The following is a 27,447-nucleotide window of genomic DNA, read 5'->3' on the forward strand; positions in this document are numbered from 1 at the left end:
CATTGACATGTAGTATACTTGAAGTCACCTGGAACTGTAGCTGTGCTGTAAACAAATAATGAAGCACAGTTTGACCAGAATAAGAACTAGAATCTTTAACACACTAAGATAATAAAATACACAAGCTATTTGGCTGGTAACTGGCAATAAGCCAGAGGACTAATGGCCCAGAAGGCCCAAACGAAACTAGTAATGTCCAGACATCTAGCCTATATTACTTAATATTCATTAACCTATTTAAAAAGCACTTTTGCTCTGTTTCAGGTAAAGTGTAAATCTGCACCTCTGATTTGTGTGATTACATTTTCTCTTTGTCTTTTTCTGCTGCAGCAGCCAAAGTCTGATTTATTAATGACAAACCAGTGGTAGAAGCATCATAACATCAAGAAAACTGGACAGATAAAGGAGTTTTCTTTTTACATAAAAAAGAAAAAAAATGTTTGATGATCTGAAATGTTTAAGTGTGACAAACATACAAATAAATAGGAAAACGCTTTTTCACACCATTGTCATATAAAAGACTTACTTCCTTCATTCTGTTCATTGACCCCATTGTGGACCACTAAAATTTTGTATACTATGTAGTATATACCTTATTTACTTGATTTATTAAATTTTGGGTTTGTTTTGTTTTTTTGCGCTACATTAGACAACATCAAAATAGCGTTGTCAAAAATGACAATAGCGTTGGCATTTTTGTTATTTGTGTTTTGTAATCTTTATAAAAACCTAGAAAAAAACACCTCTTAATCTTTGGTATATGGCGAGGTGCGGTGGACATCCAAGTTTGTGATTGTGTCGATTTTTCAAATCAATACCATGGTTGCATCTACTGAAAATCTCTGTGAAGCTTAAAGCTCAGTGACCTTGACTTCAAGGTCAGAGGTCAACTTTTCTGAAAATCAGAGGAGTTTCACATTTATAACACAGGTATGTCTACTAGGAGGCTGAAGGGTAGCACTATATATTTATAAACAATCAAAAACAACAATTTAGTTCCAATTTGTATGGAAATTTATTTCTGTAAACATGGTGTTTTAGGTCGGATTAAAGGACTGATGTGATGGTAAGGTGTCCGCTGCTCTGCTTTGAATATTGGTAGGCTTTTTTTTTTTTTTTAATTTTCACAAGAATTGCTAGTTCCCCCAGAGTTTTGGCCACCCCAGCAATCAGAAGATTCCCTATGAGCAAGCATTTAGTGACAGTGGGAAGGAAAAACTCCCTTTAAAAAGGAAGAAACCTTCGACAGAACCAGGCTCAGGAAGGAACAGTCATCTGCCGCGACTGGTTGGGGTGGGGGGAGTGAAAATTTAAAAAAAAAAAAAAAGCCAAAGTGATAATTATTGGAGCAGCTTAATTCATATTTCCAGTGTAATTTGCTGTTAATATCCTTTTCCAACCCCAGTTTGTGTTTTTATCACTTTTGTCCAGGGTGGAAGATGCCATGCTGAAGAGTTGACTCTGTATGGTCTTTCAATATTGATACTTGGGAACCTGTTGGAGAGGCCAGGGTTGAAAAAGGGATGCCGTAGAACCTGAGAGGGTGTTATCCGCTGGTGTGCATCCAAGGCCAACATCTCTTTAATTAGGCTGACAAATAAGCGTTGGCCATCTTCTGGTCCTCGTCTAAACATTTGTTCGATGTCATCCAGACATGTCAGTTTTATGTATCTTGTCTCCAAAGATTCATATCCTGTCTCGTATTTAAATTGTTGGGCGGTCTTGAATGTCCAGCGTTGTTGGTTGTAGTAGTAGTAGTTGTCTTTTGTGAAATAGTCTTCAGTGTACACGCCAGGATCGAGAACATGATCTGGTGGCTGACCCTGAGTCTCTATGATGAATTTCAAAACATCATAATATTTTTTTCCAGGGTAGAGTGGCACCCCTGTAACAAGCTCAACAGCCACCAGCCCCAGAGACCACATGTCACATGCTTCGTTATAAGGAAGGCCAAGCATAACCTCAGGTGCACTATAACCAACCGTCCCCACACGGTCACCAGGCATCACTGCAGACGCAGGACATGCGAGGCCAAAGTCTATAAGTCTGACTTTGACTGGAGACTCATAGCGTTTTACAACCATGATGTTGCCAGGTTTGAGGTCAGCGTGCACTATTCCCAAAGAACCCAGGTGGGACAGAACATTTGTGAGTTGACCTAAAATTGGCCTGACTTCGCTTATGGGGAGACGCCGGTTATTCGGGGCCCCTATGTAGTTCCACAGGCATTGATCTAGGAGTTCAAATTTCAGGCAAACTTGCTCTCTGTCAAGGAAAAAGCCGTTCCATTGAACAATGTTGGCGGCATCTGGATCCAACCTTTGCAGCTGCTCCAGGATGAAAATTTCCTTTTTTGCCTGTTCCAGAATATCAGTGCGGTTCTTGTTCACTTTAATAGCCACAGCTTGGTTGGTTTTGGTATCACGGCATTTGGCTACAATACCAAAGACCCCTTCTCCGAGGAAATCCTCTACCTTGTAGTGGTTTCCCAAAAAGCTCCCTTCAACTATTTCAAGCTCATCTGAGCTGAAGGATGGGCTGGCTGATGTGTGGACGAATACTTGCTGAGAAAATTCAACCGAGTTTTGAAAACTGCAGTTGATTTTCTCTGATCTCTTGCATTTCAAGTTTGAAGGGTGCTGAAAGACCACAGGGTTTTGTGGTCTTTCAGCATGTCAATGCAAGGGGAACTCGTAGGGTTGAAAAAGGGATGCCGGAGAACCTCTAAGCCTTTCTAGACCTTTCTAAAAGTCACACTTTAACACACCTATGCAATGAAATGCCACTGCTTAAATTTCATTGTGTTCTCAAAGATGAGAAGATAATGATGCATATGCAAATACTGCTTTTTTAAAGTGTAGAACAACAAAACTTCAAGATGCAGACTTGTGTCAACACTGGCCATCACATGAGTCAATTATTGACCGTTTCTTGCTCTTACGGACAAAAATCTTCACAGCCATGGCAACATGCACATATGCCACTGAGTACATAATATGCTTGAAATACATTCTGACTGAACCAAACAATGATCACATTGTACTTTCAGCAGACACTTTAAGTTGTTAGTGAGACCACAAATATTCTGACATGGAGCAGACTCAATGACCTGACTTAGTTTCAAAGAGGAAACAAGTGTTTTGCTTTAGGTTTTTTTTGTTGTTGTTGTGGTTGTACAAACAGGCAGGTTTTTAGTTTACAGAAACAAGATTATATTTGTAAGTATCCATCTTACAGGCACAGGCATAATGAGAGTGAAAGAGGAAAAGAAAAACAAGGGGAATTCCACATTTCTATCACTTCCAGAATGAAAATGGTGCAACTCCAATGCAGAGTGCATATATTAGTTTAGCTCCCAAATGCAGGCTACCACCCTATTACCCCTTAGTTTAAATGCAGAATTCCCCTCTCCCAACTTTCAATGGGAATGAGAGCCTCAGTTGTTGGTGAGAATAAAGACGCTTGGATTGTGTTTTTGTGGGCATGTATGTTAGGTAAAAGACAGTTCAGGTGGAGCTTTGAAGGGACATGGGGCCCCTCAAACTCAGACAGGGCCCTGTTAGTCACGGTCGCGTCAGGCAGACTGAATATTTAGATACTGTACCATTCGCCTCGCTAGACTCCAAATTCCTCAGGGCCTCTGGGAAGCTGACGACCTGGCCTGTGTGTGCAGGATATAGCGGTGAGAGTGCAGGAGTAAGACACGTGTAATCATTTAGGGTTAACCCTCCCAGCACTGCATGCTGGGAGCAAACTGTTTGATGTATGATGGGCTTTAGTTTTTGGAAAATTTGAATCACATGTGCTGTATGTTTGTGACTGTGTGCAACCATTTTTGCTTTGATGATGTGTGGCTTTGTCTAAAGGATATACATTTGTGTACTAAGCAGTGTAACGTGAGAAGATATGAGTCGCTTTTTGCTCCTGGTTTAGACTGGTTTAATGACAACATGCAGTATTTCACCTGATAATACTTCCTCACAGTTGAGACCTGTGTACCCAGGTGTACACACACACTGGCTGTTGATGCAGATGCCTCCATTCTGGCAATGAAGATTGCTATGGCACGCGTCCTTCGCTATCTCGCACCGTTCACCTGCAGGGTCACATATCAATCATGAGTCAAGAAAGGTCACAGGTCAAACAGGTTACTTCTTCAAAAAAGTAACTGAGTTTTGCAAACAATGTTCTTTGCAGCTCTTTCCCTAAAAATAAACATTTCAAACTATTTACAGAACAATCAGGTGTTCTGTTCTGCATCAAATTTGATACCACACAAATTATTTGTGCCACTCCCAAAAAAGATTTCTGTCCACTATGAGATAAAGGGGAACATCACAAGCCTGATACCTGCAGGCCTGACAACAGAAGATGTATCACTCCTGTAACACCTGTAACATTTAGCAGTCGCCTCATTGTTCTGACGCACACAACAAAACTATTGACTACACTACACACTAACTTCACAAGATTTGCGCTAAACGTCGCAAATCTCTCACATCTCAAAACACCGCTGCAACTCCTAAAACTTCTCTCTCCCTAAACAACTAAATGCCATGTTGTCATATCATTTTTTGATTGGTCCACATAGTACATTTTTCCACCAATAGGAAAGGCTGGGGGGGGGTTGCTCACAGGCGGAGAGCGCTTTCAAGCGTTTTCCTTATAAAACGCCATTTTTACCGTTTCTTCCCGCAGTAAATATAAATAACGATAGTATTCAGGAAATAAACAAACACGGCATATATTTTTTATCATAACTATGCTTTTACGTGGCCTATCAACACAATTGAAAAACTGTTATAGTTTTTCCAATTGTGCTATAGTCCACACTTTCACATCTCCAATGGTTGTACACGTCATTAACGTGGCTTCACTCCACATCAGCCACGCTTTGCTAGCTAAAATACCGGTGTCGGCACATAAGGATGCTGTCATAGCCTGCCAACGACGTTGATTAGCTGCGTATATACGAATGTGAATCGCATTATTGGCTGGACTATGGGATAAGGTGACATCGTTCTAATCCCATACTGGAGCAGCCAGTCACTTACTGACTAACACTATTTATTTTAATTTCAATTCAGGTTAGATTTCTTTTTGTGCGCAACACAGCTTAGAGGGAACATTGCATGTGACATTTGCTATGTCTTCTTTTAAGCACTCACCTTCAAATCCATCCTTACAGAGGCACTGGTACTCATACTCAGCACTAGACATGCAGTGACCACCATTCAGACAGGGCCGCCGGTCACATGGGCTTCTGTCCACACATTTACTGATAGATCTGCTCTCTGTGAAGCTGTAGGACAAATCCACCTTCTTGTTGTTGATGGAAACCTAAGCATGTAATACAAACTAATTCAAGCTTCCACGTGTTCAAATATATTGTGTAACCGCAGCTTATTTTTAGTACACAGAGATCTCACCTCTCCTATGCAGCCCTTAAACATGTCGCTGACATTAGCAGGCTTAGGCAGGATGTCCATGTTGGGCACTCCTCCTATGTACATGAGGGTGTGGATATTGAGGCCCTGGGCTTTGCCCGGAGATGTCTTTCTCTCCACTGGACCTTGGTCGACCCTCAGGTGGCCATCCCTCTTGTTCCGCTCAGCCACAACTCTGTGCCACTGCCCCAGAGAGACTGGCTCAGGACTGACAAGTATCGCCTGGCCTGAAAGACAAATACAAAAACTATTAAGTTTAATTTTATACTAATTACAATAAGAAAAGAGTGCTACTTTTATTGATTTAACATTTCTATAACTTCTATATATCATGGAGTGATATTTACAATCAATATCTATATATTATAGCTACTTTTATAAACTTTTAATCAACTGTGAAAACAGTTTCAGTTTAAGTGTTGTTTTCAAGAAATTGCATGCTCAAAATTTTTTTGTTCTCACTCCCATTTCTTCTTGTTGCACATTGAAGCTCTACTTGGAACCTTGTGAAGATCCAACCATGCAAAATACGATTTTTTGCCATTTTTCAAGTAGACTTAAACTTTTAATCGGGACTGTATCACTACCTAAATTGTACAGTTGCTTATTTTGAAATAAAAAATAAATATGATTTCTCTTTACCTGTGCCCAGTTCATATCTAAACTCTACATGTCCCTTCACCATGGAAATGGCGACGAAATCCTCCACCTTCATTTTTTTCCCACCACAGAAGAAGATCAGGCCATCTCTCTGCACTGGCTTGAACTCCAGCTCAACACGCAGGTCATCATGGATGTTGGTCAGAGGAGGATAGGCGATGTATGACTCCTCACCATCAAACAGTGGCGTGGTAACCAGTTCCCCTAGGAGGAAATTAATTTAAAAAAATAAAACTTAATTTCTTATAGCAGTGTTATAAATAATTATATCTGCATATCACTATGCCTTACACCTTACATTTTCATCATGACCATTGTAAAAAATATGTCATAACAGCTAGATTTTTCTGTTTTTATAAAAGACAAAGGTATATTTCAACTTACCATCCATGCATTTATCCCCAAATTTGCCAAGATGGCAGCGGCAGTCGTAGCCAAGGCCATTCAGGCGGTTGATGCAAGTAGCATCTGGTCCACAGGCCTCTGAAAAAGGTGTGAAAAATGATGAGTGCAACACTTTTATTCGTTTATAATAATTCCATTAGGAATATTCAGATACTTTGATTCAAATGTGGGGTCAATTAGTGATTCACACCTACCCGAGTGACAGTGGAGAGAAGAGTGGTGCTGACAGTTGCTGCCTGTAAATCCTCTGGGACAGCTGCACTTATACAAACTAGCCTCTGAATCCTCACACATCCCTCCATTCTAATTCAGAATATTACAATTTGTTTTACTAGTTATAATAAAATAAAACAGCAAACAAAGAAAGATGTGGATAGATTTAACTGACCTGACATGGTTTATCTTCACAGGTAGGACAGTTTGTCACACCAGTAGAGCTGCGGTCAAGGTCTTTAAAGATGATTTCCTCACCCTGGATGAATAGCTGACGAATACAGCCTGCATGGTACCAACACTCAGTAAGGGCAAATAATCACACATATATACAGAACCTTTCCCCACAATGTAGTTCTGTTATTTAGTAAAGCATGGGATATCTTACCCACAAAACCAGTCTTAATTCCAGCAGTTTTGGTGAGGAGTGTGTAGTTGGGATAACCACCCACATAAAGCTCCTCATTGAGATCCAGACCCTGGAACTTGCCCTTATTAACAGAAAAAAGACCACATTAACTTGCATTAAAAATGAAGTGCAAATAGCGGATCAGCTGTCTTGCTTTTACACTGAAACGACAGTACCTGTGAGCTGCCATTGATGGGCTCTCCTCCATCTACAATAATATATCCTTGGGTGAGGTTGCGATGCAGCTCAACTGTGTGAAACTCTCCCAGTTTAATAGGGTGCGGGTCACGTATGGTGGCCATGCCAGAGCCCACATCAAACCTAGGATAACAGAGATTTTAAAAATCCATACATCTTCTTAAGGTCACCTGTCCATTTTTAAATTATAGCAATAGTATATATGATAACAAATGTAAATTGATTTCAACTGACCGGAATTCCAAGCGGCCACCCACAAGCCCCAAAGAGATAAAGTCAGCTCCTGTAGTCCTTCTCTGGCCATTGTAGAGAATCATACCTGCACAGCAAGAAAACACAACACTAGTACAAAGTTGATTCTAGATAATTTCCCCCGCATCTTAATCCTTATCCATCTTAATAAGTCAAAAAAATCTACTAGATTTATTTAAACACATGATGTTATTTCAAGAATATCCTTGTCTCAGTGGTGCATAATTTCTCTTTTTCAGCTGTGCCTTCATTTAATGGCACTGCTTTCAGAGTATTTACATGATATGTAAGTGACTTGTTAGGATGGATATTGGTTGCAGTATCATTCACACAGGAAGTGAAAGAATCAATCCAGTGAAAGCTGGATGGTAAAGCAGCATGCTAGGGCGACACGAGTATAAAGCCAACCAAAGCCATGTTACAAACGGTCCTCCTATCGCTAGGCTGCAAAATGGAACCAGTCACATCGTAATAGCATATCGTTAGCTTCATAGCATAAGTGCCTAAGTCATTTTTTGGTCAAATTGAGATTTTTGCCTAACTTTACTCCCCTACCACTGCTGCATCATCCTGTCCGTCTGCCTATGTCATCACAAAAAAATGACTTAGGCACTTATGCTATGAAGCTAACGATATTCTTCTGTTTTCTTTCTCTACATGCTGAAAATATACATGCTTATATGAGGCTCATGGTGAAATGCGAACATGCAATCTTGCATGTCTACCTTTATCTTTACCGAAAATGGATGATCAACATGTTAAAAAAAATAAGGATACTGTAAAACATGTAATTAATTATTATTCATTTGTCATTAATCTGAGGCTGCACTTACATAGTTTAAAGATCTTGTAAAGACCGGATCATTTTTATTAATTCCTGTTATGTAAAAACTTTACCATATTTGATCCTCTAAATATATGAAAGCAAAATATTTTAATAGCATGGTCAAATTGCTCTTGCAGTTTATTTCGTTTTGGGTTTTTTTGCTTTGTTTTTTTTGCTACAATTTGCTACCTGATGGGTGGAGCAAAAATCTGTAATGTCACATATAAGTTGCAAAAGATAAAACTGGCAATGATGAAAATTAGAGCCAGATAGATTTCCATCAATGCTGAATTATTTCATGCCCCATTCATTCAAAAGAGAGAGTATAACTACTGTACTTGCAAAAGCAGCTTGACTTTAGCTTCAAATGTGCATTTGTAATATTGTTCTTCCTTATACATACAATCATTTGAAGCACAGCTGATTTGTACATAGCTTTGAAGCGGATGAACAAGACTGGGATGTGAAAGCAGACTTGTAAGCTTTTTTAATACTGATCACATCTAATATTACCAAATGTGTTCTTGGAATCATGAATGAAAACTCAGTACAAAAACATTGGCCATGCACCATGTCGAATCTGTTTCACAGCCCCAAAATCAGCTCTGAGCTGGATGCATTATGGGAAAATCTGATGCAGCCAAAAAGCAATACTGCCAACAGCATCCTTGAGTTCCTGAGATTCTCAAGCACTGAGACTCACCAGCGTACAATATGAGACCTTCCCACCACACGGGTGAGATGTGAGCGAGATGGAAGGGACAGGAGACGCAGTGAAATTACACATGAGGAGATATGAAAAATATACTACACAATAATGCGCAAGATTTAACAAAAAAGTAATGCAAAATATACACTATGCAGTTAAAGCAGATTTAAGTATGTACATCCTTACCATCAACGTTATCAGGTCTAAAGTTGACCTTAATATTGAAAGCTTTATAAGCATTTTTGATAGTTGGCAGGGTGAGGTACGACGAGGGTTCCTGGGCAAAATATGGCATCACTCTCTCTGGAAGGAAAAACAAGAAAAAGAATCACATTATAGTTAACGCAGGCTTTTCTTTGGTTCATACTCACAACTATTTACTAATATCTCAACTCCCCACACTAACCATGGACTTCAAGTGTAGTAAAGGACTCCACTTTGCCCTGCTTGTTTGAGGCTGTACAGACGTATGTGCCAGAATCCTCATGGGTGACCCGAGGAACTGTCAGCACGTTGGCTTCTTGGAAACACTTAGCAGGAAGCTCCCTATCAAGCTAGATAAACAAACAAACAAAATAAATAAAAAGATTTGTACATAAAACACACTATGCACATATTTTTTAAATAAGGTTTTACCAAAGAGAGACTTTAGCCTCAATAATCTATCTTAACAATGTCTGCTAGGCTACCTTAGACCATTTGATATCAGGAACAGGATATCCTGAGGCCACACAAGGCAAGACTGCATCTGACCCAACCGCCACCTCCTTCGTTTTTGGCAGAGCAGCAATTTGAGGAAGGGCTGTGCAAACAAGTTAGGAATTGAAATGATGATGAGTGGGAGCTTAAGTCATTAATATGTTTGAAAGTGCAAGCATCTGCCTATGTGATGAAAGGGAAAAATGTCCCATTATTAACTCACACTGGACATTCAGGACCACTTGAGACTGTACTGAGCCCACATCATTGGTGGCTGTGCAGCGGTACTGGCCAGCATCGGCCTCTGTCACCTGTTCAATCTTCAGCATGCCACCCTTCACTACAATGTGAGGTGGCAGAGACCCACCGACTTTGCTCCACTTTACTGTGGGCTCTGGGTCACCAACAGCCTGGCATTCAAACTCCACAGAGTTCCCAATCATAACTGTCTGCACTGAGGTACGCACATTGATCATGACCTTTGGCAAGGCTGTGGAAAAAATAAATAACAAAGATGAATAAGGTTGGAACTGGTTTGGATAAAGCAGTGTATAGATTAGCGTATACACAAAGGACGTAACAGACCTTGGATTGTCAAACGAGCAGTGTCCTGTGCTTGACCATACACGCTGCTAGCTCGGCAGATATAAACACCTTCATTGCTTTGCTCTAGGTTCTCAATCCTGCAGGAAAAGGTGATTGGAAAAAGGTTTGAACACATATTATAGAACATTTAAGGGACTTGATTATTTTACTTTTGCTTCTCAGTTGTTGTAGAAAAAAACCCATTATAAACATATCAACAAACTACACCGTCGTGTAGGAGAGTGTATTTATCACAGTGAACAAAGGCTCTGCAGTTTACGTTTAGCTCATTCCTTCTGTACTAACCTCCTGCCTGAAATAAACACAAGCACACCAAATCCACGTCTGAACATAGTCCCCATAAATTCATCATATTTTTTCCTTGATATGCAGTTTTCATAATCTGCCCTTTAAAATTAAAATCACATAATTGTAACTTGTTTTAAAAATGTTCAGTAGGAACAAATTTACCTCAACAGAGACAATATAGAAAACTCAAAATGCATTAAGAGATTGATTCATGTGATGACTGAATTGATGCACATTTGTTGACTTGTAAAAAATCCAAAGTACACAATATCACCTCACCTTTAGGTAGATCTTTTGAGTTTATTATGTTTAATTTGTTTTGGGAAGACTAAGATGAGAAGACTAAACTTTCAGGATACACAAACATCCACATACTGACACGTTTTTAATTATGACTTCTTTTCCATTTTCATGAATCCAAAACGAATTACCTGAGCACTCCATCCTTGATGTGGCTGTTTGGTGGCAGGGCTCCTCCTTCCTTTAGCCACTCAATCTTGGTTTCTACACCACCTGCTGCTGAACAGGTGAACTCCACAGCACTGCCCTGGGCTTTTACTTCAACCTGTGGTGCTACACGCACTGCCAACGGAGCTACAAAAAGGAAAGAAGACTGTCGTCTAAGTTTTGCTGTGACACAGCACATAATGGTTACAAGAAGAAATTTTCACAAGAAGAAATATGAGTGGTATTTATTTTAGACTACAGGCCTAACTCACATCTGACTGTGACTTTTGCAATCACTTCACTGTTGCCCACTTTGTTGCTGGCCACACACTTGTAACTTCCAGCATCCTCAGAGGTAGCTAGGTTTATCTGGAGGTCCCCTTCCCTAACCTCAGCCCTTGGCGAGAGGTTTCCATCCAGCTTGGTCCAAGTATAGGTCAAAGGAGGAGTTCCATGGGCCAGGCATTGCAACCTGATCACCTCCCCAACCCGCACAGCCACATCATTAGGCACAGAGGTGGCATACGGAGGAGCTAGAGACAAGAGAGGAAAAACTCAGTAGATTAACTATAGACTGCAAAACTACTTTAAATCCATAGTACACGCATACCCAGACAGACTCTGAAAAGTGACTACAGAAGCAACAATGGAAATACAGACACTCACTCTCTACATCTAACGTAATGGTGACTTTAGTGGTGCCCATGTTGTTGGTGGCACTGCAGATGTACTCTCCAGAGTCTTGTCTGCCAACGTTTTGCAACACCAAGCTGTTGTTCACAAGCGTGTGCCGCCAAGGCAGAGGGGACCGCAGCTTGGTCCACCTGATTTCTGGGGCAGGGAAACCTACCAAAAGACAAAGCAGGGAAATAAATATATTCTTTTCAGCTCGGCTTGAAATGGACACTTTCAAACTGTTTACTTCTTGCAGTATTCACTTAAAATGAAGCTGATTTTACAGGTTTTACCTTTTTATAGTACTACAACATAAAAACTGTCAAAGTGTATTTATAAAAAGGTTTCAGATGAATTCAAAATACATTACCGTGGGCCTCACAGCGCAGTGTTGCAGTTTGACCCTCCACTACAATCATAAGCGGTTCAGGAACAAAGGCCCTGGGCACTGTAGGCAACTGGGATCCTCCCTCGACAATTACTTCCACCCTGGTCTCAGTAGTACCTTCATTGTTTCGAGCTGCACACACATATGTGCCACTGTCTTCTGGACGTGCTGCTAGTATCTGAAAAAAGGACATAATTAAAAGAGATAATATTAAAATAAACAGACAAGCACTGACTTTGAAGCTGGGTCTTTAACTAGGAAAACAGGTAGAAATCTGGATTGGTTTGAAAATTTTGACAGTGGTCTAAGAATATCAGTACCTGCATGACTGCGTTGGACTCCACGAGCACAGGACTGCTCAGCACTACCTTGCGGTTGTTGTCAAGCCTGTGCCATGAAACCAAGGGGCGGGGCTCTCCTGAAGCTTGGCATTCCAGGTTAATGGGCTCACCCACCCTAATCTGTACAGGCCCGACAGGTGTTACCGTGGCCACAGGAGCCTCTGAAGGTACATACGCACAATATTGGTATGGAGTGCTGATATTTAAGCAGCCACTAGAGGGAACCATCGTGCAAACCAGTTTGAATAAAGTGCTGAATGACATGCATGCAGCTTACCCTTAACAATCAAAGACACTATGGTGTGCGTGATGCCGAATGGGTTGCTTGCCACACAGCGATAGGCACCATGGTTGGTGGTGCGTGCATTGGTAATGGTAATAACAGAACCATCAGAGCTAACTTTGACATTGTCTGCAGAACACAGTGGCAAATGAAACATTAAATTAGCTTTAAAAACTGAAGAAGACATTTAAAAAAATTGTACTCAGCCTACAAAATCAGCAGTAGTAATCTCTTATTCACTGGTACAAAGAGGTATCTAATTACTTCTTTAAGACAGACAAAAGTGTGAACCTTTTTGGCGGTGTGGGGTTTGAAAGAAGTAAAACTTCACGGGAAAGGAGAGTGCTAATGAAAACTCATTTAGAATTTCTCTTTCAGGTTGGGGTGCTGTCCGAACATTTTCTACTTTTGTTTAGCAGAAAATACTTTGTATTAGTCATATTTTTAATACTAGAAATGCTCTATGTGATTTAGGCTAAGAAGCTGCTTGACGAGAGCATGGAGGACGAAGTACACAGAAGCTTTGAATTCAATGACCCACCTTTGAGCAATCTGACACAATATGGACATTATACTTGTGAACTTTCAGGTTAAAGATTTTTTTATTGTCCAATTTAACTGAGGTGGACATGTGGTAACATTTAGAAAAGTTCAGAACTATAGTAAATGTGTGAAAACACCCTGGTTTTTATCCTTAAATCTCAGAAAACTCTCAAAAACATTCAAATATGTTTTTCTAGCCCCCACGTAAACCCTTGGTTTCACTCTAAAAGCTTTCACTCTAGAAAATATGAATATTTATTGATCATATTTATAAGCAAGTATCAATTTGTTAGTACAATAAAAAGGACGCTTTCTGAAAAGCTCCCTGAATGAAGTTTAAAATTAGTGATTAAACATAGAATATATTATGGAGGGTGAACTGCAGCTGTAACTGATTGTAAATAATTATGTCATAAAATCAGTAGTTATTAAGAAGGTTTTGTTCTTTAAAGGCGGTTTGAGCACAGTAATTACCTGGCAGTGGCTTGTTACTGGCCAGTTTCCACTCCAGTCTAACAGGCTGGGCTCCACTGTACACATTGCATTTGAAGCTGGCTGACTCCCCTACACGCACTGCAGCGCTGTGGGGTTCAATGGCAATGATTGGGCTCTGCTGGCCTGCAGCAGAACGCAGTGGTTTTGACTCTGGACAAAATCTCTTTGAACAATCTCATTCATTTTTAACTGATATACTAGTCACAAAAACATGAAGCAACAGATTCATCATGGTGATGGGTTACACTGGCAGCTGGGAAAGTAACTCAAACATCACTGAAGTCAAGGAAGAAGTGAATGAGGATGAGATCATGGGATAGTTGCAGGGAAAATAATTCAATCTGAGGTCACACTGGGCAACACTGGAAACTGAAAATGGAAAGTTAATTCATGAAGTGAAGCAGTGAGAACAACACCTTCCCATGTAATGCCCTGTTTCGCCCAGCTGCTGACGGATGCTGGCAAATAAAAATCCCTGGTACTGTCAATCTCAAGCATGGTGAACACAGTGAGCTTAAACAATGTGAAAAAACCCAATGGGCTCTTAGATTACTCGAGTCTGTCAGTCAGTCTTTATAACAGAACATTGGAAACAATCAAATATTTAACTATTTTACTATTTCATAAAAAAATATAAGTCATTTGAATATAATGGCAGCGGAAAATCCAAAAAAAAAAAAGACTAAGCAAAGAAGACTGGAAAATTAAGTGTTACCAAAAAATAAAAAATAAACAGCTGGAAGAAAATTTTGCAACTAATTTGGTTAATTAGCAACAGGTCACTAACATGAGTGGGTCTAAAAAGAACATCTTTTCATAGATTCTCTGAAATAAAGAGGGATGCCAGTCTGCAGAAAAATTATTTGAGCAATTTCAGAATAATGTTCCTCAACGTACAATTCTGAATTCTGAATGTCTCATATTATGGAGGTGCGTTAGTGCCCATAGAATGGGCAGCTTGCACATCTGGAAAGGCACCATCAATGCTGAAAGATCCATACAGGTTTTAGAACATGTGCTCCCGTATGATATCTTTTTCAGGGAAGGCTCTCAGTGCCACACAAACTTACGTGAAGAAGACGAAGTAACAGACACAGAGACAGAGGCCTGATGGACATGAGATCCAGAGGCGCCGGGGTTTCCTTGTACTCGACAGATATACTCTCCTGAGTCGTCTGCAGTAGCTGACAGGATTCGTAGCTGACTGCCCACAACCTGCACAAAGGAATCGAGTTGCTTCAACTGAACATGCAAGATGAAATTACCACCTTACATTTACTACTGGAAAAAAAATCAATACACTAATGAGCAAAACATTATAACCACTCACTAATGAAGCCAATATAATTGATTATTATGTCTCAACATTACACGTTAAGCTCAGGAATATATTCACACAAGTTACGGGAAATTTAGTGATAGTTACTAACATAAAGTATGCTGTTGTATATAGGGCTGCAAATTCACAGACCAGGGACTGAACTACATTTTAAGCAATTGAAGGAAGCCAGCTGATTCCCTTCTCTTTGAAATCGTGTGAACAGCTAACATTTACCAGGGGAAGCAATGCCACCAGGATGCTCTGTGGGAAGGATGAACCCTACAGCTAATTTCCCCAGATGAAACTCAAACTGAGCATCTGTGAGCTGCTGTGGAACAACAAGTCTGTCATCACATTGAAACTTAGGGGAGTTAAAGGATTTGCAGTTCATATCTTGTTGCCAGATACCACAAGGCCTGAAAAGTCTATTTCTTGGTGGTTCGCAGCTGTTTTGACAGATGTGTCCATCTAGATTATTTTGTGTGACATGCTTAGTTTTGGAGATATCATTTTTGGAAATGTCAGCCTTTTCTTGAACTAGATGGCATAACTTTCTGGTGGTTAAAGCATTAAAAAAAGTCAGCAGTAATGTCTCGTTCCAAATCTTAAAAGTTTTTCTTACTATTTACTGTTTTTACAAAGTTCTTTTGTCTGAAATACATGCTAACTGTGCATGCATTACTAAGGATTATATATTACTATTACTATATCTGACATAAAAATGCTGACAAAACTGATATAATGGATAGGCACAAAAGTAGGTTGTGCATACACTGGACTTCGGCAAGAACCGCGATCCTTGTGATTGTATAGTATGTACTGTATGCATGTTCAGTGAGTCTAAGTCAAAGAACCAAATTTATGTGCAGTCTGGAAAAGATAAAGGTTATATAGATTATTTTCCCTTGCTAGCATATAAGATATCTCTTATCAAATGGAGGAACAATGACGCACAATGTGTGATTACCTGGTGATTGGCAGAGAGGTGTCCACTAGCTTTAGTCCAGATGACAGGGGGAGGAGGATTTCCTGGCGCAAAACAATTGAGCTCCAGATTGTGGCCTACTTGGACATCAGCTATGGATGGTTGGATGCTCACCACATTATAGCTATGATCAGCTGCATGGCACAAACATAAATAGTTAAGCTGAACAGTGTTTTTATCTGTCAGAGTATTTATAGTAAAACACAATAAAATGAAATTAAAATTGAAAGTTGTGTCTGAGCCACTGATGACTTTAGTTTGACTACCATGCTGTCTTACCTTTGTGCACACTGACTTTAATGGGAGCACTATTTGAGCCAATGCTGTTGCTGCCAACACACATATAAGTACCCGAGTCGGCCACCTTGATATTAGGGATGAACAGAGTACCGATGTCGGTGCGGTCATTACGAGCCTGGAGAGGACATACAAAAATGAGACAAACTTAGAAACGACATTACCATTCTTTTGTGAAACAATACAAAACAAGCATTATTTGACTTATATTTGCCTCATATTTGACAAAGATAAATCATAAACTGACAGAGCACATTACTTACCTGTGTCCCTTGAAACAGCACAAATATAACATTGCTGATTGAGTCACATTACTAGCTAAAAGCAACACAAAAGCGCTATAGCATAGGCCTTAAAAGACGAGACAAGAGCTGTTATTACTCTAGTTTGTACAGTTGTTTATGAATTTGGTGACACTGTCCATCGTACATGGAAGTGTAAAAAGTAGTGCCAGCTTTACTACGATGTTATGATTTGTTAATAGTCCATGATCAGTGATAATTACAGCACTGTGCACTCATCTTGAGGACTTTTCTTTATATTTTGTTCCCAAGCTTCCAGCAGCCTTCTTGATTTTTTAGGTGGTCTCTTCTCCATTTTCTCTTATGAAGGTCTTTCAAAATTCTTTGAACATTGGCTGTTTTTTAATCCTTTTAGACCATTTGCAAAGGAAGGATTTTTGTTTTTTAAGCCACGTACCACTTACCAGGCCTAAAAAAGTATCTAGAGCAAATAAACAGTATCTGTTTAGGAACAGATGCTGCAAACCGCTTCAAGAATTTACAAAGAAATGTTGCTTAAGAGCAATATTTCTTGTGTTGAATCATAAGCACAGACTGAACAAGTATTATTCTTCAGTCCCAATTCCCAATTATTGACTTTCAAGCTGGTTTAAAATTGAACAAACTCTGTTTTTGCCTTACATAATGTACCTCGATTTACATTTGCACATTTCAATAAATCACTGTACCTATTTTCAACTTTCCTAGCAAAATATAAAGAAATTTGGGGTGACTCAAAACTTTTTGCACAGTACTGTAAATTTACTACAGCTTACAGTTGTTGATCACCAAAATGATGAAAAAAATTACAACATTTAGAGAAGACAGGTTGTGACAGTTAGCATTTTAAAACAGGTCTAAACTTTATATCCACCATCAAATATCTTAAAACAATTTCACCACATATTTATGAGCTCCTGAGACTTTTCAGCTAGCAACTTGACTTGTTTGTACTCTACTCCACATGGCAGTCAGATGCCCAGCAAAGCTGAAAATGAGCTTGTATTAAGTTTGGAAACACCTTAGATGGGAGGAGAAACAGAAAGGGGTTGGTCTGGGGAGGGATTACTGTATCCGGGGGGCGTCAGGGCATCCATGGACAAAGCTGCTTAGCTTCGGACCATTCAACCGTGAGGGAGGCTAAACCGAGCAGTGGCTGAGGCGGGCTGTGGCTCAATGTGTGTCTGAACCCATTGACAAGTTTTCAAAGCAAGCTGTTTGCTAGAGCATACAGAATTTCTGCGTGGTCGCACGGCAGAGCCCGGCTCCCCCTGGGAAAGGCTGACACAACGCAGTGGCTCTCTGAGGCAGAACTAAACAGGCCCCGAAGCCCTTGTCAAGCCGAGGAGGGCCGGTCAGAATCCAGACTAACACAAAACCCTCTGGGCAGGGGGGCAGAGGGCTACGCCTGGCATAGAGAAAAATATGTCTGAAATACCTACAGTACCTACTGTATACTTAGTGCTGTTAATACACTCAATGGAATGATGGGGTCAACTGGGTGCTGAGAACCCAAACATTTGAGGGATGGTATGATATGGACAGCACAAAAACAGGACACCATGGAATGCCTTTATTATTACAACATAATTTAAAAACAGGTACTGCATGCGAGTACACTAAGAAGTCAACCGGGCCAAGCTAGTTGGTTTTAATGTATTTGGCACCAATGCCACAATGACTTAGTGAGCAGCTGTGACAAATTAACATAGTTTACAAAGTGTGAATCAAGGACACGTTTGAACATGCACTTAGTCGACAATGTGTGAAGACAAGGTCAGTAGAGGACAATGGATGTGAACTATGAGACAAAACAGACAGACGGTGGACAGATGGACAGACCTGCAGGTCCTCAATACGTCTCTGTAACACATCGAGACTGTTGCTTTTAAACTGATGGAAACCGTGAGAGGGAATAGCCTGAGCAAATGTCAGAACAGGGTAGGACAAAAAAAAGAAGAGGAGGAGACAAACAGAAGGGAGGGAAAAAATAAAGTTAAGAGGTCAAAATGCTGAAACAGCCATAAACACTTTGATTACCATCGGCACTGGACTTACCTTGAGGTTTTAGATAGAGATAATACAGAAAGGAATATAAATGCGGTTACAGTTTTTAATTAAATGCTGTTCTTTCAGGCACCGGAAAGATGGATATAGCTCACCTGAGGGGGGATTTGTCCTCCATTTTTCAGCCAGGTGAGCTTCGGGGTGGGTGATCCCGATGCTCTGCAGTACAACCTCAATGTGTCACCTTCTTGGACTTCTGTATTTTGAGGACTGACTTGGACTTGAGGTAGGTTGCCTAGACCGCTAGGGTTAGAGTCTAACCAAAGAATGCAACATGACATTCAAAGACACATATTGTGATCACAGGAAACTGGAATCATCTGTTAACTTAGAAAACCACTCTATTCCTAAACCCAAACATTGTATTTTGTCCCCAGATAGTTGTGAGTCCTCAAAATGTTTCTGTGGAAACATGAAATAAAAAGGCATACACACTTAAACACAGTGCATACTTTGGACAAGGAGAGAAACCCGCGCTGTGTGCTCGCCATGCGTGTTTAGGGCCTTGCAGGTGTAGTCTCCCTCATCAGCCGCGTCCACTGAGGTGAAGGTCAGTATGCCACCTCGTATCACTGCTCTCTGACTCATTCGGTTACCTGGACCTCCTGTAGGGATCACACAATTACACTAATGTCACTAATGACAAAATCAAAGCAGTGGGGGTAAGTTTTGTAGGTTTCTTTTGCTGGACTAGATTTCCTAGAGACAAACACAACACAGCGGAATCTGGTCTTTCTACTTAAATAACTAGAAATAGCTCAATAAACCCCGCATTAAATAGATTAAGAATGAAATCCAACTTATCATACCAATCCATTCGATGGCAGGGGTTGGGTTTCCAGTTACTGTGCAGTGGAACTCTGCCCTCTGGCCTTGATAGACGTTCAGCACTGAGGGAGTTACAGTGGCCAGAGGCCGGGCCCCCTCTGCAGCTACAGAAGGACACAATTCAGTCAAGCACAGCTCTAAACTCTCGCCAGACCTAACATGGAGAAACAGACCTTCTAAATGAATCATGAATTTTTGTCAGGAGACTACAGCCTCTGCTTGACCATCGGGTTATTTTATTACAAACTGTGAAAATGTTTTTACATGTAAGGGACTGATCAGACTTAGAGAGAAAGTGATGGCCTGTGCCTCAACCCACTTGGCAGCCTAAATCCCCAGTGCAGACAAAACAGATGAGATGTGGCATGCAGTCCTTGGCAGGGCCTCTGGGTATATTGCTGTCTACGCCAGTTTGGCTAGCTTCTGGACTGTGTATTCGATCCCAGGGTAGCAGACCAAAAGAAAGGGCTCTTTCAGTCGGATGGGAGGAGGCTATGTACTGTAGGCTGAAAACTGGGATTTTTGAAGCCTTGGCTAATCTTTGACTCTCTGACCCCAGTGACACGAACACTCCAGGGCGTTCACTGTGGGACATGAGGCAGGCATGACAGTCTGAACACTGGCTTAGCATCTATGAACTGATTTGATTATGACTATAGATGTATTTTATTATTTGTATTTGTTATGTTTTGTAAATGTCACGTCACAGCAAGAAGGCCGTGGGTATGAATCCTCCGTGTGACCTTTCTATGTGAAGTTTGCATATTCTCCTCATGCTTGCCTGGGTTCTCTCTGGATTCCTCCCACAGTCCAAAGACATGAGGTTAGGCTAACTGGTGATTCTAAATTGTCTGAAGGCGTGAATGTGAATGGTTGTCTGTCTCTGTGTGTTGGCCCACTGACAGACTGGTGACCTGTCTGTCACAGGGCAGACATGGTTGCCCCCCACCCACACATACCTGGATTGGATAAGTGGAACAAAACAGATGGATGGATGTAAATGTCTATGGTAGAATCCGTGCAACATGCAATAACACTTAAAATACCAAAAAAGGAAGAAAACCCACCAAAAAACGACTTCTCACATTATTAACATGGAATCTGTCTTAGCAGTTAGCTTTGGTTTTATCTGCCCAGTTTTTGAGATATAATTCTTCTCATCTTTTTTTACTCTGGTTATACTGTATTACAGTAAAGGTATTTCATTTGCTATTCAAAAAGACTAGCAATATCAGTAGTTCCATTAGTTTGTACTATTTTTTAACTAAATGCCAAGAAACATGTTAACCTGCATGTGTTTAGGAAATATATTGAATAATTTGCTAATTATCACATTTTAAGAAGAGCTCAAAAAGATTGGATGTTTTTATTTAACAAGTTTTAGGGCTATAAAAAATACCTGACACTCTCGGCCTGATGATGGTGCTATGTGAAAGGTTTACTGGTGTTTACAAACAGTTGTGAAAGGATGTGAATATGTGTAGTGCTGCATATTTCATGGCAATCCATAAAGAAGTTGTTGAGGAATTTTATTCAAAAAAACATAAACTGAGCACTGAGTGAGTCTGGAAAATAGTCATGGGAATAAGAGTTATTCTCTGGGCACCACAGATATTATATGGAAATCCATTCTGTTACTCGTTGAGCTAATTCACCTGTGGCCACTGCAGAAAACAACTATCTATAATCACACTAGAATTAAGATACTGCTTTAAGAAACAAATATTTTCTTCATACAGTGTTTGATTGAATGAAGCCACTGCAGTATAGTTTAGCCTAAACACTCACGGTGTTACTTAAAGTACACTTCCATCTGAGTATCTCTTCACACAAATGGAAGTGTGGACTCCAGTCTGCTATGCACATTTAGCTATGATGCAATGGGGTTGTGATGAGATGTATTAAGCACAGTATGATGTTTGAAGCCCAGATGACAGTATAAAAAAAGTTTAGCATGATTCCTGAAACGACAGAGGAAAGTGAAGAGGAAAAGAAGGATGAAGTGACATTTCCTATATGACATTCTGTCATATAAAACATGCAAGTACACAACCAGAAAATTAGCTGGACAATTATTATTTTAACAAAACAGACTTAATTACTTTGTCCACGTTATATTTAATCTTTTTTGGTCATCTGTAACTAGGACGATAAAGTGACTGAAAGGACTCCAGTGACTGAAAAAAATAGATTTTTAAAAGTCTTTTTCTAAATGATGGAAAGTAGACTCTACATTCACAAGGAGATACCCATTGGAATGAACATGCACTTTTCCCAGCAGTGATGGATCCAAATGAACCAAAAAAGTCAAGTAGGAACCAGTAACACTCATGTACAATCTTATAAGCCTTAATTCTAAGAAGGACACAAAAAACACATTTTTAGCTCTAAATTCGACTTTTTTGATACTTTTTGAACACCACATAAGAGAGCATGTATGCTCCAGGCTATTATTTATGCAGCGTCTGCAGCTGTTGCTTGGGTGGTTGTACATGGATGTTACCAAATCACTAGCGCATCCATGCTGTGGAAGATTAGAGCATGCATGTAAAGGAGACAGAGAGAGGAGGGTCCTTCTAGGGAACCCTGTAGAAGAAATCATGCTCATGCGGACTTACTATGTCTGCGTCCTTCAAACATTTCATAGGATGTGTAAAACATCTGAGTCTGTGAGGCCTCTGGATATGAGGGAGGGAGGAAGGGAGGGAGGGATGAAGGGAACAGGTAAACTGACAGGTCAGCTTTCTGAAGTAACGGTGGTTTACCTCGCATCTCCTCAGAGACACTTACATCCGTCCTTGCATGTGAGTCGCCGTAGTTTTTCCCACTCGATTGCAAACATCATCACACACGATGTAAACATGTTAAAAAATCATGGGATTGAATTCAAATGGCACCACTTTGACATTTGTTTTTCCATTTCAGCTTGTGGTTTTTTAAATTGTTTAAGAATTTGTCACTCGTGGTGCCATTAAATAGCTTCATGCATTCAAATTAATACTTACCTAATACATATTGTGTGAGTCAAGATAGTTTCCGAAATGATGCTTTGAAATGTATCAGTTTTATGCTTATCTAACAATGAGGAAAACCCACTTAGACTTTAAAGTCTGACTACCACATGTGTAACAGACAAAAAAATCACGAAACATATAAACACACAGACACACAGACTCAAAGAGCATCACTATGAGAACTGTTCAGCAACACAAAATTAAGATATACAAAGTAGCCACATGCAGGTTAGTAGCAAGAAGCTGTTTTAAATACAGAAATTTCAGGTGCTAAAAGCCAACATACAGCTTGTGGTCACCCTGAATCTAAAATATATTATAGATGTAAATGAGTGAGGCTGTAAAAAAAAATCTCTTTGTTCTATATGTGATACTTTTAATAACTTTTTTTCTTTTAAACATATTTCACAGTTAATATAAATACATTGTAGTGTACATTACATAATTTTGGTGTGTTTTAAAAAGAAAGTAAAAAAAAGGAGAGTAAATTAAAAAATATATATAAAAGCACATTTGTGTATACATGCTGACATGTAGCCTTTGAATTAATAAGAATGAAAAATAAAGAAATCTACTCAGTCGACTGAAATAAAGCCAAAAAGACAACATTTAAAGTTTAACCTGTGAAATTTAAAAGTATTTTTTTTTAGTAAAAATACTTAAAATTGTGTGAATGTAAACAAACATCTTGCCATGTAACTGTGTCCACGTTGCCTTTTTTAAAGGTTCCTTTAAAAAGCCACCCAAAATCTACATTTCTTATATATTTGATTTCATGAAAACATTCTAGGCTAACAAATTTCAGTCAATCACAGAATCAAAAGCACCAACAACATTGACAAAGTGTAAATAAAAAACATAATATACAATTGTAGTTGATTTAATACATGCTTTTTTCTTTTTCTTCTGCAGGTCAGATGAAAAAGTCAGATATTGAAGTTTTTACCAACAAAAAATTAGAAGTAGCAATCAATACAAAGGTGGACTAACACTAAAGGAATGAAACATTACTATTATAACAGTACAGCACAGTTCAACAGTAAATTTAAACATAGATTTAACCAACTGTGTGACTAGTAGCACCATTTTATTCAACAACGTTCATCATCAGGATGGTAAGTAGAGTAACAAAGCAGCCAGTAGTTTCATGAAGGGACACTTTAAAAGTTGGGTAACACAAATACTCAAGAGTAGTAGGACTTCTTCCTATTCATCCTTTACAGTGAAGTCCTAGTTGAATGTCAGTCACAGAGTCACTAAGCACACATCGTGGCATCCGCATTTCCCCTCGTCTTATGCACTACGCTACACACACTACACTTAAGCCAGGGAGGAGCATAGGAGCACACCAGAATCCAGCACCCTGCTAGCAAAATGTTTGGCGGCACCAACAAGAAAATCTATGAGTAATCAGGAAGCAACCAGACCACCACCGATTAATTATGAAAAAATAAACCAAAAAACAAACAGACAAGAAGATAAAAATCAGCAGTAGCTTCATCAGAGTGTTGGCAGAAAGCATTGTCCACAAATCACATCTCCAAAAGAGATATGACCTTTGAGTGCCCATTAGTTAATCTGTATGCTTGCCCATGTATATTGTGTGTTATATCTTATGTTCTACAGTTTCAGTTATTACCAAACCCACAAGCTGTATTTCTTCATATATATTCCAGGAAACCACATTAAGAGACACAAAAGACTGTAAGTTAAAAAAAAGCAGAGAAGAGAGCTGATTGATTGGCAGCATGAGGTCAGACATGTCATATATGTGGTAACTGAGAGCAGAGGGCGAAAGCACTGGGAGTTAGAACTGCAAGCGCTTAGGAAGCTGTTAACCCTGAGCTGAATGTTTACATCACACGGCGTGAAACGAAAAGCATGCACTACTGTAAGACGACGGACTGGGGTAATGTGTGAGGATGAGAAAGTATGGTAGTCACAGCTGGTATGGCAGCAAGGCGTGATGGGTAATGGAATGCGATGCCAAGGATCACGAACCTGGCACGTAGAGGATGGCTCTGCCCTCGTCCATGCCAAACATGTTGGAACCTGTGCAAATGTAGACACCTGCATCCTCAGGCTGGACATTCTGAATTGTTAGGATGCCGTTAAAGTCCATGGCACGGTTGGGAAGTTTCCCATTGCCGCTTCGAGTCCAGACCAGAGTGTAGGCTGGTGACTGTACGTAAGTTAGCAGATAAACATATATGAATCTCACAGGGTATACGTCTCCAAAACACTGTCTCAGTGTCTCATAAATAAAGGATGAGCCAGCGTTACCTTGCTCTGTGCAGTACAGATGAATTGGACAGTAGACCCGACCCTTATAGTCTGCGATTTGGGCTCTTCAACGATTACCTGGATAGGTTTGGAAGGGACACCTGGTGACAGGGAGAGTTAGATTACATTGACTGTTTAAAAATACTTCAAGTGGATTTCAGAATGCAACACAAGACACCAATTTAAATTTAACACAAAGCCCAAATCCTTTTTTTTTCATCATAAAAATCAGTGTTTATTGAACCACAGCTGACATATATTTGGTGTTCTTTAACAGGCAGCATCAGGAAAAACATCTTTCTCTTAATGTGACAGTGATACCCATACACACTTGTGACAACAATTTCAGCGTGGCTCCTGTTAGTGCTGCGCTGGTCTTGGCAGGTGCAGATGTAAACACCGGCATCCTTTGGCTGGACGCTGGTGAAGTACAGCTCGGCTCCTGCACACACAAATTTCGCATTTGCTTATATATCATCATTCTACTATACAAGATACGATCATGTCAGTTTCATTTACATTTAGGGTGAAAGGGTTGAATCTTGTACCTTGTCTATGTCTCTCAGCACTGCCAGATATTGGCTGTCCATCTTCTCTCGACCAGAAGAAATAGTGCGGAGGTGATCCAGACACCTGACACCGCAGAGTGACAGGGTTTCCCTGTGGCACTAGGACTCTCTCTGGATAAATTCTGACTACAAGTGGGGCTGCAACTGGAGGTGCAACGGTCAATATAAACACTCAGGAATTCACTCTGAGAAGAATTTTGTAAGAACAGTCAAAAATTTCATAAATTTCTGAATTATTATGTTTCCTATAGCTTTCATGCACAGTTACAGCACAAGGCTTTCATTTATTTTATTGGAAGCATGGAAACGTTACCATCATTTGGACGACACTTCTCTCTTGCCTGTGGGTTTCCAACATATCCAGGAGCACAACTAACAGGCACAGAAAAACCGCCCGTCTCACAACAGTCCATGGAAAGCAAAAGCACTTTTACAGAAATTCCAGTAGGTGTATTTTCATAAATGATGCATTTCATCTTATTAAGGTTTGTCTGAAATAAACACATGAGGTATTCTCTCTGAGAGTAGCAGTTATCTTACCGTTCACAGTACTGTCCAGTGTAGCCAGGCTGACAGGCAGTACACTGGTAACCTCCATTTCCAAGGCTCTCACAGGTAGGGGAGAACCTGCATAAGTTACACACAAAGTAAAAGTGTTGGTCTAGAAACTCAGTTAACAAGTAATTGGTGTTTACTTGTAATTTTGACTAGACTTAGGGTCCTTTATGGAAGTTATAGTAGTCTTTAAGACTTTGCCTTTTTACAATTGTTTTTCAAAATTATTATTTTCAACAGATTTGGTATTTCATTGCCATGAAACAGCAAAATTATGTTATGGTAAAGTGAAATGTAAGTGCAAAATCAGACACTTTCATCAGGATAATGAAATACGCAGGATTTGATATAAGGCTGTAGTAAACAGGGTAATGTTTCACCAATACTCCAAAATCTACAAGACAGGGTTAATTGCACTGGACAGCTGTCCTGAGCTATAAATAGAGCTGGAATGTAACGTCTTAATATACGTGCCAGAACTTACTGGTTGTCTGGGTCAGTGTGAGGGCAGGCACATGGCTGGCAGTCTTCTGGAGTGCCAACAGTGGGGTCACCAAAGAAACCAGGAGCACACTGCTCACAGAGCTCACCCTGCGTGTTATGTAGGCAGCTCTGGAAGAAGGTAAATACTCTGTTTAGAGATCTTGTCAGGAAGCTTTAATTCAAAGAAAAATACCAATCATTAGCTGATCTGGTGCTTCGTACTGTACAGATGCCGGTCTCCGGGTGACAGGAGTCAGAATGACCATTGCATTCACAGAGCTCACAGTGACCCAGGTACAAGCCACCACCGGTGCGGGTATAGCCAGGAGCACAGTCCTAAAAATGACACATACTTGATTTAGGCACAATCAGGTAAAAAGAAAAAGAAAGAAAAATCTGAGAAATTTATTTTTAAAAAAAGATTGACCTGGCAGGAGAGTCCCTGGTATCCAGGTGGGCATCGGCACTGCTCCACCTCGAGGGCCTGTGCCAAGCCGCTGTAGTTGGGCACAGCAACTTCCATGCTGATGTCAGAGATGCTGGAGGAGCGCATCTCTGTGGAGTAGGATGCTCGAATCAGGATGTCATCGAGATCAGCCAGAACCATCATCAGGTGCTCTCTAGTGGCAATCATGCCATCAGGTCGACGCCAATTTTCCTAGTAGGGAGAAAAAAAAATAGGCTAAAGCAATTGGTGTGCATTATGAATAGATTTTAAGAAAAGTGAGTTTTAGCACGTTCAGCTTCAGGAAGATAAGAAAACAAAGGACAGGCTCAGTCGTGGATGGTTTCACTTCAACAAGCCTAAAATTTTCTGTAGTTTTTATCTCTATCTATATATATATATATAACACAGACCTATAGTAAAAATTAAAAATAT

The 27,447-nt window shown here is 40.0% G+C and overlaps 1 protein-coding gene across 10 annotated transcripts in view; it reads right to left on the minus strand.

The window, feature by feature from the left end:
* Positions 1–27,447, minus strand: part of hspg2 (heparan sulfate proteoglycan 2) — a 95,276-nt gene that overhangs the window by 6,395 nt on the left and 61,434 nt on the right. For 5 of the 10 annotated variants that reach the window (XM_005740921.1, XM_005740918.1, XM_005740924.1 and 2 more), the window contains 41 exons: positions 26,995–27,225; positions 26,790–26,903; positions 26,569–26,696; positions 26,070–26,156; positions 25,843–25,901; positions 25,509–25,673; positions 25,292–25,402; positions 24,961–25,061; positions 24,679–24,859; positions 22,282–22,341; positions 19,645–19,767; positions 19,288–19,440; positions 18,931–19,091; positions 18,611–18,688; positions 16,470–16,605; positions 16,173–16,324; positions 14,955–15,099; positions 13,864–14,007; positions 12,841–12,975; positions 12,543–12,724; positions 12,205–12,400; positions 11,826–12,005; positions 11,432–11,692; positions 11,144–11,306; positions 10,404–10,501; positions 10,042–10,308; positions 9,809–9,921; positions 9,526–9,673; positions 9,306–9,422; positions 9,114–9,131; positions 7,567–7,651; positions 7,311–7,455; positions 7,114–7,216; positions 6,901–7,010; positions 6,707–6,815; positions 6,492–6,590; positions 6,090–6,311; positions 5,430–5,674; positions 5,169–5,340; positions 3,965–4,096; positions 3,605–3,661 (listed from right to left, as the gene is read on the minus strand). In XM_005740921.1, the coding sequence (XP_005740978.1) occupies positions 3,605–3,661; positions 3,965–4,096; positions 5,169–5,340; positions 5,430–5,674; positions 6,090–6,311; positions 6,492–6,590; positions 6,707–6,815; positions 6,901–7,010; positions 7,114–7,216; positions 7,311–7,455; positions 7,567–7,651; positions 9,114–9,131; positions 9,306–9,422; positions 9,526–9,673; positions 9,809–9,921; positions 10,042–10,308; positions 10,404–10,501; positions 11,144–11,306; positions 11,432–11,692; positions 11,826–12,005; positions 12,205–12,400; positions 12,543–12,724; positions 12,841–12,975; positions 13,864–14,007; positions 14,955–15,099; positions 16,173–16,324; positions 16,470–16,605; positions 18,611–18,688; positions 18,931–19,091; positions 19,288–19,440; positions 19,645–19,767; positions 22,282–22,341; positions 24,679–24,859; positions 24,961–25,061; positions 25,292–25,402; positions 25,509–25,673; positions 25,843–25,901; positions 26,070–26,156; positions 26,569–26,696; positions 26,790–26,903; positions 26,995–27,225 (5,686 nt within the window). The remainder of the gene's footprint in view (positions 1–3,604; positions 3,662–3,964; positions 4,097–5,168; positions 5,341–5,429; positions 5,675–6,089; positions 6,312–6,491; positions 6,591–6,706; positions 6,816–6,900; positions 7,011–7,113; positions 7,217–7,310; positions 7,456–7,566; positions 7,652–9,113; positions 9,132–9,305; positions 9,423–9,525; positions 9,674–9,808; positions 9,922–10,041; positions 10,309–10,403; positions 10,502–11,143; positions 11,307–11,431; positions 11,693–11,825; positions 12,006–12,204; positions 12,401–12,542; positions 12,725–12,840; positions 12,976–13,863; positions 14,008–14,954; positions 15,100–16,172; positions 16,325–16,469; positions 16,606–18,610; positions 18,689–18,930; positions 19,092–19,287; positions 19,441–19,644; positions 19,768–22,281; positions 22,342–24,678; positions 24,860–24,960; positions 25,062–25,291; positions 25,403–25,508; positions 25,674–25,842; positions 25,902–26,069; positions 26,157–26,568; positions 26,697–26,789; positions 26,904–26,994; positions 27,226–27,447) is intronic. The other 5 variants (XM_013912899.1, XM_005740917.1, XM_005740922.1 and 2 more) reach the window with 4 other exon arrangements.

The sequence above is a fragment of the Pundamilia nyererei genome, unplaced genomic scaffold (genome assembly GCF_000239375.1).
Source record: "Pundamilia nyererei isolate P.nyererei 1_Seehausen unplaced genomic scaffold, PunNye1.0 scaffold00106, whole genome shotgun sequence".
NCBI lineage: Eukaryota > Metazoa > Chordata > Actinopteri > Cichliformes > Cichlidae > Pundamilia > Pundamilia nyererei.